Here is a 16,048-nt window from a genome sequence, read left to right on the forward strand (position 1 = left end):
CGGTGAGAATAAAAACAAAGAAGAAGAAAACTACTGGGAATGAGAACACCAAGACAGATCTGTTGGCTATCTTTTATCTGGGACTATCTTTAAGGTGGTCCCAGGAGTCACAGCATAAAAAGCCACAAGGAATATATTTTTTATTGCACTACCCAGGGAGAGGGGAGCAGGAAGCAGAATCATAGAATCAGCTAGTTTGGAAAAGACCTTTTAAGATCATCAAGTTCAACCTTTACCCCAGCACTGCCAAGACCACCACTAAACAATATCACTGCGGGCCTCATCTACATGGTTTTTATTTCCAGGGATGGTGACTCTACCACTTCCCTGGGCAGCCTGTTTCAGTGTTTGACAACCCTCTTTGTGAAGAAATCTTTCCTAATATCCAATCTAAACCTCCCCTGGTGCAGCTCTTGTCCTACCACTTGTTACTTGGGAGAAGAGACCAACATCCACCTCACTACAACTTCCTTTCAGGTAGTTATAGAGAGCATATATATATAATATATATAACTACCTTTCAGGTAGTTATAGAGAGCAATAAGGTCCCCCCTGAGCCTTCTCTTCTCCAGACTAAACAATCCCAGTTCCCTCAGCCGGTCCTCATCAGACTTGTGCTCCAGACCCTTCACCAGCTTTGCCCTTCTCTGGACCCTCGCCAGCACCTCAATGTCTTTCTTGTAGTGAGGGGCCCAGAACTGAACACAGGTTTCGAGGTGCAGCCTCACCCGTGCTGAGTACAGGGGGATGATCACTGCCCTGGCCCTGCTGGACACAAAATTGCTGATACAGGCCATGATGCTGTTGCCCTTCTTGGCTGCCTGGGCACAAGCTGGCTCATGTTCAGCTCCGTCAATCAGCTCTCCCAGGTCTTTTTCCACTGACTAGCTTTCCAGCCTTTCCCTCATCAACCAAGTGGGGCACCTTATCACAGGAGATCAGGTTGGTAAAGCAGGACCTGCCCTTCATGACCCCATGCTGACTGGGCCTGATCCCTCCATTTTCCCGCATCTGCTTTATGATCTCACTCAGGATCATCTGCTCCATGACCTGCCTTGGCACTGAGCTCAGGATGACAGGCCTGTAGTTCCCAGGGTCTTCCTTCCTGCCCTTTTTGTAGAGAGATGTCGTGTTGCTCAGCCTCCAACTCTCTGGGACCTCCCCACTAGATCAGAACTGCTGATGGATGATGGAGAGTGGCTTAGCAAGCTCCTCTGCCAGCTTCTTCAGCACTCTTTGTGGAACCCATCTGGCCCTGTAGACTTGTATATGTCTAAGTGGAGCAGGAGGTCGCTAACCATTTCTTCCTGAATTATGGGGACCTCAATCAGTTCCCCATCTGCCATCGAACTCAGAGAACTGAGTACCTTGAGGGTGGCTGAGAGACAGAGGCAAAGGCAACATTAAGTACCTCAGCCTTTTCCTCATCCTCAGTCACTAGGTTTCCCCTAGCATCCAGTAGAAGATGGAGGTTCTCCTTGGCCCTCCTTTTGTTGCTAATATATTTGTAAAAGTACTTACTATCTTTTATGGCAGTGGCCAGATTTAGTTCCATCTGTGCCTTCATCTTTCTAACTTTCTCTCTACATAACCTAACAACATCCTTGTACTTTTCATAGGGTGACAGTCCCCTCTTCCCCAGGTGATAAATTCTCTCTTTTCTCCTGAGTTCCAGCAATATCTCCCTGTTCAGCCACATTGGTTTCTTCCCCAATTTGACTGTCAGTTTGACTGTCGGCCCATGTGGACCGCCTGCTCCTGTGTCTTAAGGATTTCATTCTTGAAGAGTGTCCAGCCTTCCTGGACCCCGTGTCCTTTAGTGATGTTTCCCAATGAATTCTGCTAACCAGCATCCTAAACAGGCCAAAGTCAGCCCTCCGGAAGTCTAAGGTGGAGGTTTTGCTGACCTTCTTCCAGACTTCTCCAAGGACTGAAAATTCAGTCATTTTGTGATGGGTTTGCCCAAGATGGCCTCCAACCATCAAGGTGGCCTCCAATCATCCATCACATCACCCACCAGTCCTTCTCTGTGATCAGCAAATCTAGCCAGGCATCTCCCCTAGCTGGCTCACTAACCAGCTGTGATAGAAAGTTAGCTTCCACACCTGAAGGAAGCTCCTGGCTTGTTTCTTCTCTGCTGTGTTGTACTTCCAGCAGGCATCTGGTAGGTTGAAGTCCCCCTTGAGAACAAGGGCAAGGGATCCTGAAACTTGTCCCAGTTGTTTGAAGAACACTTCATCTGTAGCTTCATCCTGACTAGGTTGTCTATAACAGACTCCTACCAGGATATCAGCTTGGTTTGCCTCCCCCTTATCTTCACCTGTAAACGTTCAGCCTTCTCACTCACAACACTGAGTTCCAGGCAGTTGATGCACTCCCTGACATACAACAAAACCCCACCACCTATTTCTCCTTGCTCATCCTTCCTGAAGAGCCTGTCTCCATCCACTGCAGCACTCCAATCATGTGAATCATTCCAGCATGTTTCTGTGATGGTGACTGTGTCAACATTTTCCTATTGCACAACGGCTTCCAGCTTCTCCTGTTTGCTGCCCATGCTGCAGGCATTGGCATAAATACATCTAAGTTGCCCTGTGGATCTGGACTCCAACAGTGGCATGCTACCCCTCGGTTCATATCTAGTGAACTTGGTGTTATCCCCTCTGAACCTAGTTATCCCTCTGAACCAGGAGTCCTGCTAGCTCCTGGGCTAGAATCCTTTCCCTGCTTTGGGACAGGCGTACCCCATCTGCCACAGCAGGCCTGGTGCTGTACAGACTGATCAATGGTCAAAACCCCCAAATTCTGATGCTGACACCAGTCCTAGAGCCAGGAATTAATTAGTGAGATTTTGCTTATATTACCATTGTCATTGATTGTGACTGGCAGGAGGGATGAGAACACTACTTGGGCTAAAGTACTACAAGGGGATAGTACCAAGAACTCTCTGCACTGCATATAGCACTGTATCCATCACATCTGTCAAGCCTTGGGCTTTCCAGGGTCTAAGAGATGACGGCTGTGTTTACACAGAACCAGTCTGGTCTGTTGTATGGGGGTGCAGTGATTGGTGGGTCTTAACTGGATTATCTTTACAGCAGATGACTCACAGGACTGAAAAGGCTAGCAAACATAGGTCACTGACTTGATATGAAATACAACACAAAACATTAAATATAAACATGTCAAATTACAGCATGGGCAGGCAAGATTTTTTCAATCTGTGATACAGTCCGAGTCCTCTAGTAATATTTTATAAAATCCATTTTGTTTCTGCTCTTTCTAAAGGTTCTGTAATATCACTGGCAATATACAGTGCCAACTACAAAACACTAGAATAGAGGGTGTAGAAAAAATTACTGCTTGTAATAACACTCAAACTTATTATTTCAGCTTATTAATTCAGCTCTTTTTGCATTATTTTTGATATTTCTAATGTTATGCATTTTATTCTTTCACAGCCTACTTGACAATATTCCTTTCAATAAAAATACTGATGTTAACTGAAAAAACCCAGGATTCTTGGAAAACTGCAGACAACTACTGAGGTAGAATTTAAAGCCTCTGGGGTATAAACTGCATGGTAACTGATCTTGACTCTATGGATGCTGGTTTTGCACAGACTACCATCTTGCTTACAAATAGATGTGAAGAAAAGTTCTCTCAGAAACCTTCCAGAAGAACGTTCCCCAGACAGATCTTGGCCTACTGAAAAATATTTAGTAAGAATGTATTAGAGGAAGGTGTGTTAATTCCTCTGTGGTTGTGAGACGCCCTGTGTCCTCTCTCTGATCGACCTGTTGAGGGTGCAGCGGTTGTAAATTCCTAAACATAACGACACATCGTCATCTGACTGCAGTGTGAGGGAAGTTCGGGCGTACAGTGACTTCAGGAATGAAGGTGGAGCACTGGCCGGAGGGTGAAAAACTAGCTTCTCCAGTGTGGGATACCCCTTAGCCACAGGAGGTGTAAAGACTGCTGCAACCAACAAAGCCACATAACTCCAGCTGCTTTCTGTGCTGCAGGAGCCTGCAGCAGGGTTGATAACACAAAGCAGACTGCAGCAGTCACTGATACCACAGAGCAGCCTTTCTGCAATGCAGCCCTTCACAGGATCCACCCTTAGTCAAACCAAGGGCAGTTAATTTATTCAGCCAGGAAAAGGGAAATTGTGGCCGCTCTCCTGTGATTGCAAGTGACCACAGTTCTGCTGACTGACGAACCAGTGCTCCCCCAGAACAGCAGCATCTCCTACTGGACTCCTAGTTTCCTCTAATTTATCTAAATATGCTGTAGATGAATTTGAAATGTACACATCTTCCAAATATTTTCAGATGTAATGTCTATCTGAGAAAGCCAAGATAAAAGTATACATTTGAAGGAAAGAAAAAAACTTTATGATCGTGCTTCATTTGTTCACATATCTTAGTACATTAGTGAGAACTGCCGTACAGAATCTACCTATAGGAACAGTACATTAACATACAGAAAAAATACAAAGAGGTGTTGTGAAGAATTAATTCCTTGGTTAGTCCTTAACTCTGTTAAGATAAATTAAGTTGTATCAGAGATGCAATCTGCGTCTTTCACAGCTTTTCCACAAACTCAGTGACTCAGAATTTGTGAAGTTAAGCACAGCACTAACAACCTTAACATAATAAACACCATCTATTAGCATGAGTAACTCATAAATTAAGTAATATGAGAAAAACTCCAGTTCTTTCTCAGCAGTTACACAACCTACAGTTCCTCATGAATTTGGTACCTGCCCGTTCTGTGTGGGAATACTGTGTGAAACTCATTAAGACTCCATAAAAAGTGCACTCAAACAGGAATACACACAAACGACTGTAGAGCGATTAACAGAATGAGAAGCCTACCTTCTGAAAAGAGATTGGCTTATCCAACAGGGATGAGTGAGCCAGAAATACAGAAAATGGCTGAGCTGCCCGGAACTGTACAGCCCGGCACAAGCAATCCAGAAGGTTCCTCAACTGTGCGGAAGACAACTTCCTTCTGCAGGTAATAGAGGAGCCGACAAGGAGAGGTGCCATGCTTGACCTCCTGCTCACCAACAGGGAAGGGCTCGTTGGAAATGTGACTCTCCAGGGCAGCCTTGGATGCAGCAACCACGAGATGGTTGAGTTCAAGATCCTCAGGACAGTGAGAAGAGCGTGCAGCAAGCTCACTGCCCTGGACTTCAAGAGAGCAGACTTTGGCCTCTTCAGGAACCTGCTTAGTAAGGTTCCATGGGATACAGCCCTAGAGGGCAGGGGGGCCCAAGACTGTTGGTTGTTATTCAAGGATCACCTGCTACAAGCTCAGGAGTGTTGTGTCGTGACTAGAAGGAAGTGCGGCAGTAGGGCCAGGAGACCTCGTTGGATGGATAAGGAGCTGATCAGGAAAATTCAAAGGAAAAAAGAGGCTTATAGAAGGTGGAAGCAGGGACAGGCAGCCTGGGAAGAATACAGGAATGTTGTCCAGGAAGCTAGGGACCAAGTTAGGAAAGCTAAGGCCCAGTTAGAATTGAACTTGGCTAGGGACATTAAGGATAGCAGGAAGGGATTCTATAGGTAAGTAGAGAATAAAAGACAGACTAGGGACAATGTAGGCCCCCTCTGGAAGCTATTGGGAGAACTGGCTACCCTGGATTTGGAGAAGGCTGAGGTTCTTAATGACTTCTTTGCCTTGGTCTTCATTGGCAAAGGCTCTGACTGTATCACCCAAGTCTTGGAAGGCGGATGCAGGGACTGTAAGAATGAAGACCCTAGGCCCACTGTAGGAGAGGATCTGGTTTGAGACCATCTTAAAAACCTAAACGTACACAAGTCCATGGGACCTGACGAAATCCATCTGCGGGTCCTGAAGGAGCTGGCAAATGAAGTTGCTAAGCCACTGGCCATCATATTTGAAAAATCATGGCAGTCAGGTGAAGTTCCCGATGACTGGAAACAGGGAAATATAACCCCCATTTTCTAGAAGAGGAAAATGGATGACCCAGGAAATTACAGACCAGTCAGTCTCACCTCTGTGCCTGGCAAAATCTTGGAGCAGATTCTCCTGGAAGGCATGCTAAGGCACATGAAAAACAAGGAGGTGGTTGGTGACAGCCAGCATGGCTTTACTAAGGGGAAACCCTGCCTGACCAATTTGGTGGCCTTCTATGATGAGGCTACAAAACTGATGGACAGGGGCAGAGCAGTTGACGTCATCTACCCAGACTTGTGCAAAGTGTTCAACACTGTCCCACATGACATCCTTGTCTCTAAATTGGAGAGACATCAATTTGATGGGTGGACCACTCGGTGGATAAAGAACTGGCTGGATGGCCGCACGCAAAGAGTTGTGGTCAATGGCTCGATGTCTGGCTGGAGACCGGTAACGAGTGGTGTCCCTCAGGGATCGGTGTTGAGACCGGTCTTGTTCAACATCTTTGTCGCTGACACGGACAGTGGGATTGAGTGCGCCCTCAGCAAGTTTGCCGATGACACCAAGCTGCATGGTTCGGTTGATACGCTGGAGGGAAGGGATGCCATCCAGAGGGACCTTGACATGCTTGTGAGGTGGGCTGATGCCAACCTTATGAAGTTTAACCATGCCCAAGTGCAAGGTCCTACACCAGGGTTGGAGCAATCCCACGCACGGCTACAGGCTGGGCAGAGAAGAGATTCAGAGCAGCCCTGCAGAGAAGGACTTGGGGGTGTTGGTCGATGAGAAAATGAACATGAGCTGGCTTCAGTGTGTGCTCGCTGCCCAGAAAGCCAACCGTATCCTGGGATGCATCAAGAGGAACGTGACCAGCAGGTCGAAAGAGGTGATCCTGCCCCTCTACTCTGCTCTCATGAGACCTCACTTGGAGTATTGTGTGCAGTTCTGGTGTCCTCAACATAAAAAGGACATGGAACTGTTGGAACAAGTCCAGAGAAGGGCCACGAGGATGATCGGGGGACTGAAGCACCTCCCGTATGAAGATAGGCTGAGAAAGTTGGGGCTGTTCAGCCTGCAGAAGAGAAGGCTGCGTGGAGACCTCATAGCAGCCTTCCAGTACCTGAAGGGGGGCCTCCGAGGATGCTGGGGATGGACTACTCATCAGGGACTGTAGTGACAGGACAAGGGGTAACGGGTTAAAACTTAAACAGGGGAAGTTTAGATTGGATCTAAGGAAGAAATTCTTTACTGTTAGGGTGGTGAGGCACTGGAATGGGTTGCCCAGGGAGGTTGTGAATACTCCATCCCTGCTGGTGTTCAAGGCCAGGTTGGATGAGGCCTTGGGTGGCATGGTTTAGTGTGAGGTGTCCCTGCCCATGGCAGGGGGGTTGGAACTAGATGATCTTAAGGTTCTTTCCAACCCTAATTATTCTATGATTCTATGATTCTATGAACTGCAGAGAAAGCAATATTTTAACAAATGGGTGCATACTGAACCTGAACACATTTAGACTGGAAATTGTAAGGCTTTCAACAGTCAGACTGATGAATACAGCTTCCTATAAGGAAGCACAAAGAAGCATACCCATCTTTAATGTAAAACATGGTATGTTACAAAAATTTGTCTAAAATGGTGTAACCTGAAGCAGCAGTAGACTAGATGTGACAACCCAGGAGATATCTTTCTATCTCATAATCCTGTATTTTACAGGAAAATTGAAATTTAATATGACAACAGTAATTCACACTTCTTTTGCACTTCTAAAACCACTACCATTATCCTTCACCCTATCCATCTGTAACTTGGACGCCTTAACTATGACCTCTCTCCTCTACAGTCAAACAGACACATACAGGCCTTGCTGCTTACATGCCTCCAAATCCACTCAATTTCACAAAATAGTGCTTTCATTTGAACCCTTTTTGTAATTCATTTCACATACTGTCTTGTCCCCAGTTCTAGTGTCTAACATCTTGCTTACATGGCTGCACATATTACATCACCAATGGCACCATTTCAATACTACCCATAAAATCAGAGCTTCTCTCCCTTTTAAAAGCCCACTGATGATCTGTTCTCTTTCCACAACATTTGCTTGCTATTCCAAACCTATATAAGCACCTTTGTATATCCTGTATAGCCCACCCAAAGATATTAGCTGAATAGAGCACATCAGGAAAAACACACCTTCCTTTAAGACCTCCGAAGCACATGAGAAACTAAATGGAGGACAATGGTGTAAGAAAAGTGAAAGGCCAGTAATTAGGAATATCTGCTAGATTCTGATCCTTGTTACAGCTTCTGTTTTAAACTGTGAAGAGAATAAAGGACAGTAAATAGGTCATTCTGTTCCAGCTATTCCCTTGCTGGAAGGGCAGTGGAACGATTCTGACTGTAATAAATTGAGATAAGCAGACAGAAAGGCAATTTAGTGGAATCTAGAGAGAGACAGATAGTGACATGCAGAAATATTATTACGAAACTAATAAAGACATCAAAGCCTTGAGAAATCAGAGATATTACATAGAAAATTAGTTCAGATTAAGCAAAGCCAGGTCATCTTGCGGTTCCAAAACCATGAAAAGACCAAGAAATGGATGTTTTGCAATATACTTTGAAATATTTATATTACATATAATCTATATAAATGGTTATCACATGTCAAATTTAATCATTTGGCATGCTTTTGGATTCTCATGGAATATACAATACATGGAACAATGGCAGACAGAAAAATAAATCTGGAACACTAAGTCCAATGTAGCCCTAATTTTCAAAATGATGTATGATACAGACATGATCTCACAGCATGACTTACTGCTGTGGGGCTATGAGTAAAAATGCCTTCCACAAATCCTACGATGCTATGAGGCTTTTGTTTAAAATAAAATAAAAAAGGTATATGTGCAAACAGTGCAGCTGTTGTTTATGAGTAGTCTCAACCTGAACATTTTATATTTCTTGAGGTATATAATAAGAAAAGGTATTTATGCTTTGTTAAGATGTAGACAGAAAACAATAAATATTTTTCTAATTACACTGTAGTATTTTCCTTTGAATAATATTGGAAAACTGGAAACATTAAATGTTTTTCTGCTATTGGTACTGGTATTATTGCTTCAAATGGAAAGAAATATCTATTGACTTTGGTACGTCTGGGGCTTTGTAGAGCCCACTCAATTGATTCGGAGAAAACTCCAGGAACAAACTTGCCAACAAAGTTTTCAAGTTGACAAGCAGTTATTCTTTATTGCGGCGCTGGGAGACACGGGGAATAGCCACTCCTAACGTGTGTCTCTGTATTGCTGCACAAGCTGTCCTTATATAGTCTCTGGGCATACATACATACTCATGAGGCTACATATGGATTACATATCCAGACAGTTCCCCGCAAAACTCTTTTAATTTAAAAGTTAACTCTAGTAACAATTCCACTTCATTCACATGAAGTGAAAGCCAGGCTTTTTCTTAAAACAAGACACAAAATACATGGACAATAGGAAAACACTTTACACACCACAAGAACAAATAAAAGTTGGGTTTTCTTTGCTCCAAAACATCGCAAGAGCAAAAGAGGCACCATGCTTAACTTCAGTCTGGTTTCTTTTGTTTTGCTCAGAGCATTTTTGAACCTTAGTAGTCTGCAAATCTCTCAGATTAAGGTGTTAGCCATTCTGCATTTTACTTCTGTCTTTAAAACTAAATTCAGTCATTTTTTCAGAATTGCTGGGTTTCACACATTTCTGAACAGATCTTGTCCTGTATCAAACTGTATGCAGTGTGACATAGAAGAACAACCAGATTAGCATCACAACTGCCTAATGAGGCATAAAAATTCACAAGTATCATCTATGGTGCTCTAAATCACACCAGGGGAAAAACAAGTCTTCTGTTTAATTTCCATGGTACCATAGTTGATTCATGATGTCTGGTCTTCACTTGTTATGAATTCCAAATTAATTAAATGTTATGCTTGAGATTTCAGGAAAGTAATCAGATATTTACTTTGCAACTACACTCGTCAGAAACTGACAAGGGTAGTAATTCCTTTGCTTGAGTATATTCACTTTAATTTTTGCTTGCTGTGAAGAAAAGGGCTCTGTTTTCCCTATTGTATTTCAAGAGGCAATTAATCTGCTTCACTGTTTGCAACCTTCACACTGTACTGTGCAAGCAAAGAGAAATGGTACTGAAGACAGCTTAAATTAAGCTAACAGGCCACTTTTTGGTAAAAGTATGAGGAGGTGGGAATGAAAAAAGTGAAGCTCTACTCAGTATCCAGGATAGGCTTTTTATTTTCAAATTACACTTGTCAGAGACAAAACAACTTACTGGAAGAATCTGAAACACTTTATGGGTTTATGTGGTTTAGAGGCTGCAGGCTACATTTGAAAAGAAACTTCTCACCCTCAGGAGTATGGTGACCTCCCTGGATACAGGCTGGCCTTCTGTGTGCCGAGGTCATCAACAGAGTGCATGATAGACTACTATTGTGCTGTTGCCTTCACCCTGTGAGAAGTTCATTCTTGTAAGAATGCACTGGTGGGCTTACAGTAATGCTAGCATGTGCCAGCACTGCTCTTACATGGATGAATTTTAAAGAAATGAGTGCTTTTAAAAGCAGCTGTCAAATCCCCCTATATCTGATTGCAGAGGGAGCCTATCATTTCATTCAGCAGGTGCGAATACACCTGATAAATTTATTATTTTCTTTTTTTAACACAGACCCATGAACAAAAAATATTCTTGTAGGGAGGTATTACTATTTAATTCTGTAACACCAAATAATAATTTAGTTAAAATTAAACAATAACCTTTGGTATATAGGCTCCTGGGATGATATCATAAAGCAAAAAACAGAAGCTCCAGTGACTGCTACTGTCATCAAATCCTGGCAAACGGCTAGAGCCACACCACTCAAAGTTTCAGCGATGCTGGTGTTACAGATAGGAACTACACATATATAAATCTCGCTCTGAAATGCAGGAGGAAAAGGACGTTTTATGCCACACTCAACCTTCCAGCAAAGCAACTGCACAAGCAAGGTGTCTGATCCTGCAGAGCCTACATGCACTTCATTTCAGAGGTGCAAATCCCAGACACTCGGGCATGCTGGAGGCGTTCACCACCCCTCCCGCGATCGGTCACCTCGTCGCTTTCTCCCGCCGCCGCTTCCCGACCCCACAGCGCCAGCCCGCCCGCCGGCAGCCCTGAAGGCACCTCGGACAGCTCCTCCTGCCCGCCCCTCCCCTCCTCTTCGCACGCCGTGCGTCACGAACGCCAGGACACACGTGCGCGAGCGGCACAGCAACTGCCGTAAGACAGAGCTGATAAACGCTAGCGGCGGCGGGATGAGGAAACGGCGCCCGGTGACAGGTGGTACGCCAGCCTCAGTGCTGCACTCCTCACGTCTGCCACGTGAACACCTGAACAATTCCAGTGCCCGCACGTGTGCTGTTGGAAAAACAACACTTTAGAGCATAGGCAGGCTCACAGTTAGGTGAAGCTCTCAATTAATGTAGGAAGCGATGGAGAGACACCCTATTAAGCGACAAAAAGGAAAAAAAAAAATTAAAGTACTTGTAAACACACAACCAGGAAATTTCCACAAGCCGAATCCCTCTGAAACAGATTCCCGAACAACAGAGCTATGACAAAATGATGCTGGTCTAACAGGTTCCAAAAATGTAAGTAGTCAAAAAAACTTGTAACCTACTTGTGTATACTCCGGAAGTCTGTAAAAAGATCTCTGCTTTAGTATAGAGCACTGCTGCAGCTCAGTGCCCGAGACCACATGCACTCTAATCACTTATTCTTTAATTTTCACTGTAAGAAAAAAGCTGTTCTGCTGCAGAACTGTTCAGGACTACAAGCTAGTAGGCTATGCCTCACAGACCAACAAATGAGCAAGTATATACACATCATCAGCCTTCTACCTCCACGACTGGTTTGGATGCATTGCAGCAGTGACCTCTTGGAGATGAAGTGATGATAAAAAATTGACGGTCTTTGAAAATCCTATGAAGTGTGACTTAAACTCTCCCTTCACAACTGTCCTCTGGAAACCTGTTTCAGGGTGAGTAAACTTCAGGGATATTTCTGGTTTATTTTGACTTGACTGTGCAAATTAGAAGCAATATAACTTCCTTTATAAAGGCTGAAGAAGCACGTGAAGCAAGTTGACTTTTAAATTGATTTTATTAGATCAGCTGCTTTGGGCTCAGTAAGGCCAATGGAGCAAAAAGATACAAGCTACCCCTCCTTTCACAGGCATCTCTGTGAGGCTGCTACTCTTCTGCCTCTTTGCCTCCCAGAAAAGGGCAGTGGGACAGGGGAGGCATAGAAGAGCCTGAATCTCACCTCTGAGGAACTGGTCAACACAGATGACTCACCGCATGCCCTATGTATGTACTAAGAACTAATGAACAATGAACTCACCTCCCAGGGCCAATATTCAGGCACAGCCATCACGGAAATTATATAAACCGCAAGCCTCAGAATTAGCCCTGAATCTGAAATTCAGTCTGTTTTAGACTCCAAATCTGAGTTCACAGATCTTTCAGCATCAATTTGGTGGTCTGAAACAGAATCTCTACAAAGGTAAGAAAAACAGCCTCCTGAGTTACAGGTTTTGGTTTTGCTTTCTTTTCATGGCTATCAGAGGTGTGTTCACCAAAATGATGTGACATTCTTATGATATTTTGTGCACAGGTTTTAAATAATCTCCCCTCAACTGCTATAAATTCCAATGTTTTTTGAAAATGTATTTGAATATAAATTTGAAATATCAATTTGAATATCAATTGAATATCAATTTGAAATAAATATCAATTGAATATCAATTTGAAATAAATTGAATGCTTCAAATGTAACAGAAAATAATTACTCTTCAAGGAAAAAGTGTTTGGAATTTTGAGGGGTTTCTATATGTTTCTGTCTCCTCTTGTCAGAGAGGCACATAACAAGTAATTAGGAATACTTTTCAGCTCAGTAACGATTCTAGCAAAGATAAGCATATCGAACTAGAATGCTGAACACACCTCTGATAGCAATGAGCAAAAATCATTATTCCATATGATGACGATGGAATATCAGGCACTCTGCAGCACAGCAGGACAACTTTCACGGTACTTTTCCACCACCTGCTCCATTTGGTACTTCCACTCCTATGTCTAAACATATTTTCTGCTTTCAAAATTGGTAAGTGATGATGAATGCTAAATTGTTCCTCCACATTAAGTAGATTAATAAAGCTCAGAGCAATTTCCCAGTGTATTTTAAAAAATAATAACTATGTAAGTTTAATTATGAAAGGTTTGTGGACTCCAGGTATATTACAAACTTTCCTCAAGCTGTAATACAAAGATAGTACACAATTCCACCAAGCCATCCATACAAGGGTTTCACTGTTCTCCTTGTATAACTTACTTCAGCTCCATGCAATACTGACAATGCAGCAGATACACAGCTTCTTGCAAAATGTAATTTGGTCCAAAGCTCAAGGAAATTTTATGAAGACTCTCTCTGCCAAATTACAGAGCTCCCCTGAGTTCTGGACTGTTAATTACAGCATAGCAGGTAGAGAACTCCACTAACACAGGAGGTAATTTGCGTGCCTGTCACTCTCACTGTGAAGTTCCATTAGGGGACTTCCCATATTAGGGGATTAGGGTCAAATTGTCTCCCCAGTTTCCACATTGCCAGGCTCTGTAGCTCTCTGGAAAACTCATTTCAGAATGATCAGCTTCTAGGATCACATCACACACTTCATTTCTACCTAAGTTCACTTAAGATAATGAGAGGGGAGTATTTCTTAACCACTTCTGTAATCAGCACACAAGTATGTCAACTCACAGAATTCTACCTGACAGGACAACATGAAAAACCAATTGTACCCACACAGAAACAGACACACACTCCTCCAGTTGTATAGCCAGATTTCCAAAGCAAGCCCTTAGCACTTGGTATATGAACTCACAAAAACCTTTCCATTGACTACAGAGGTGAAAAGAACTGAGATCTTTCAAATACTGAATGGGTGGAGGAAAACACACGTGTGTAATAAGCACAGCTCTAATCACAGCTTATAAATAGCTGGTTGGAATTCCAAAGGAATAATCCTCTCGTGAACAAACATGCACAAAAATAGATTTGTTCCAGTCAAAGTTCCTATCAGCAAGAAAACTAATCTGAAAGAGACCCATCAAACAGCAACTGCTCTCACTGAAATAGTTAAAGCAGCACTTCTCTAGAGGAGCAATAATGCAAAGGAAGCAATCCTTGCTTAGCATCAAAATAATCAACAAGATAAAATGGAAAGGACCTGTGACAAGGATCAAAATTACATCCTATGGAAAAGTCTCCTCAGCAAAGTCATTTGACAGCTTCTCTTGGCTCTTTTGCGCACCTATTCCTAAAAAGATGGCGTTCAACTCATTGCTCCTCCAGAAAATTGTCAAGCACATGAGATATCCTCCTACGTTTACATCACCCCTGAAAACCGCACTGAAAGCTGGGTGGCATTGCCTAACTCTTCCAGCTGTATTGCTTGCTTAGGCCATCAGAAGCACCCAAAGCCATCACAATACCCTCCTGCCCAGCAGCCTCCACGTCGGCACTACTCCAACCCGCAGACCAGCCGAAGGCGCCGTGAGCCCGCCTCTCTGCCAGGGGCCCGCCCCGACTCGGCAAGCTGCGCCCCCAAGACACAGCCTGCCATGGGGCAGCACCTATACACCAAAGGCTCCTAGTCAACCGGTGCACTTGCAGCTTTTTCGCAACACGGTTTTGCCCTGCTAGTCACCAGACCTTGTCACACAGGCCAGAGGGGCGCATGCGGGGGGCAGGCGCGGCCCAGAGGAGACCCGGGATCTCGGCACCCCGCTGCCGACCCTATTGCTGGGAGCCGGGGACGGCTGCGTTTACACACGCGAAACTTCGCTCAGAGCGGCCGCCACAGCACCGCGCCACCGCGGACCTGTTCCCCAAGGCCACGGCTGCGCGACGCCCCGGTCCCCGGCGCACCTCAGCCGGCCTGCGCGCCAATGTGGTAGGGCAGCCGGTCCCCCTCGCCCGCCGTTAAGAGCTGAAAGGTTTCCACGGTACTAGCAGCGGGAGGGATCGGGCGGGGGGTGGCCGCGCACTGCCCGGCCCGGTCCGCCGCCGCGGAGCGCCCCTCTCTGGTGTTGCGGGCCCCGGTCTGGCGCCGCGCCGGCCTTGCGACGGGAACGGCCATAACGTGCCAAGCAAGGCCGGGCGGGGGGCGGCGGCGCAGCACTGCCTCCCTGCCGCCCGGCTCGCCGCCCTCACTCACCCATTATCACGGCGGCCACCGTGCTGAGCAGCAGCCAGTTCTTCTTCAGGAACGCCAGGCAGCTGCATCCCTTCCTGTCCGTCTTCGCCATAGCAGGGGACAGCTGCTCTGGAGCGCTCCACGCCTTGCGCAACCGAGTCAAGTTGAATCGAGCCGAGCCGAGTTGAGGCGAGGGGTGACGAGGCGATGCGAGCCGAGCTGCCTGCTCGGATGCGTGCTCTCCGCGATGCTGCCCGCTTTCTAACGGGAGGCGGAGACGTTGCATCTCACCTGGCAACGGGAGAGCCCGGCCCGAGCCCGCCTTCCAGCCGCACAACCCCCGCCTCCCTGTGCGACCAGCCCTGCTGGTCGGTGGCGCGAGGCGCGGCTGCAGCCACCTGCCGTTGGTGGGTTTCCTCTCGTGCGCTCCCGCTGCCGGGTTGCAGGGCAGGGAGGGGAGGTCGAGGCGCCGCTGTCCGGAGCGCTTCACCTCTCCCAACCCAGCAGCCCCGGGCCGAGGGCAGGGAAAGGCAAGGAGGAAGGGGAGGAAGGAACAAAGGTGGCTGATGTTCCCTGCCAGAGGCTGACAGCCCGCGGTCGTGGCTGGTGGGTGCCATGCCCAAACCTTCTTGCGCCAGCTTGCTTCTCTGCTTTTGTTCCCAAGATGGCCAGGCTGTTGGGTTTTGTGCCAGAGAGACATAGGATCCTGATGCCTTATGACCCCCCCGTGCGAGAGGGGAGGTTGTCCCGTGACAAGGCCTGTTTTGCCATGCTGCCTTCCAGGCAACATCCATGCTCTGCAAGGTGGTGTAAGAGGCCCATGCTTC

At 45.7% G+C, this 16,048-nt stretch overlaps 1 protein-coding gene across 1 annotated transcript in view; it reads right to left on the reverse strand.

The window, feature by feature from the left end:
- SLC1A1 (solute carrier family 1 member 1) overlaps positions 1 to 15,334 on the reverse strand; it is a 51,384-nt gene extending 36,050 nt beyond the window's left edge. Inside the window, exon 1 of the mRNA XM_080638233.1 lies at positions 15,243 to 15,334. Coding sequence (XP_080494359.1) covers positions 15,243 to 15,333 — 91 coding nt within the window. The 5' untranslated portion in view covers position 15,334. The remainder of the gene's footprint in view (positions 1 to 15,242) is intronic.
- Between the last annotated feature and the right edge of the window lie 714 nt (positions 15,335 to 16,048).

The sequence above is a fragment of the Psittacula echo genome (genome assembly GCF_963264785.1).
Source record: "Psittacula echo genome assembly, chromosome: Z".
NCBI lineage: Eukaryota > Metazoa > Chordata > Aves > Psittaciformes > Psittacidae > Psittacula > Psittacula echo.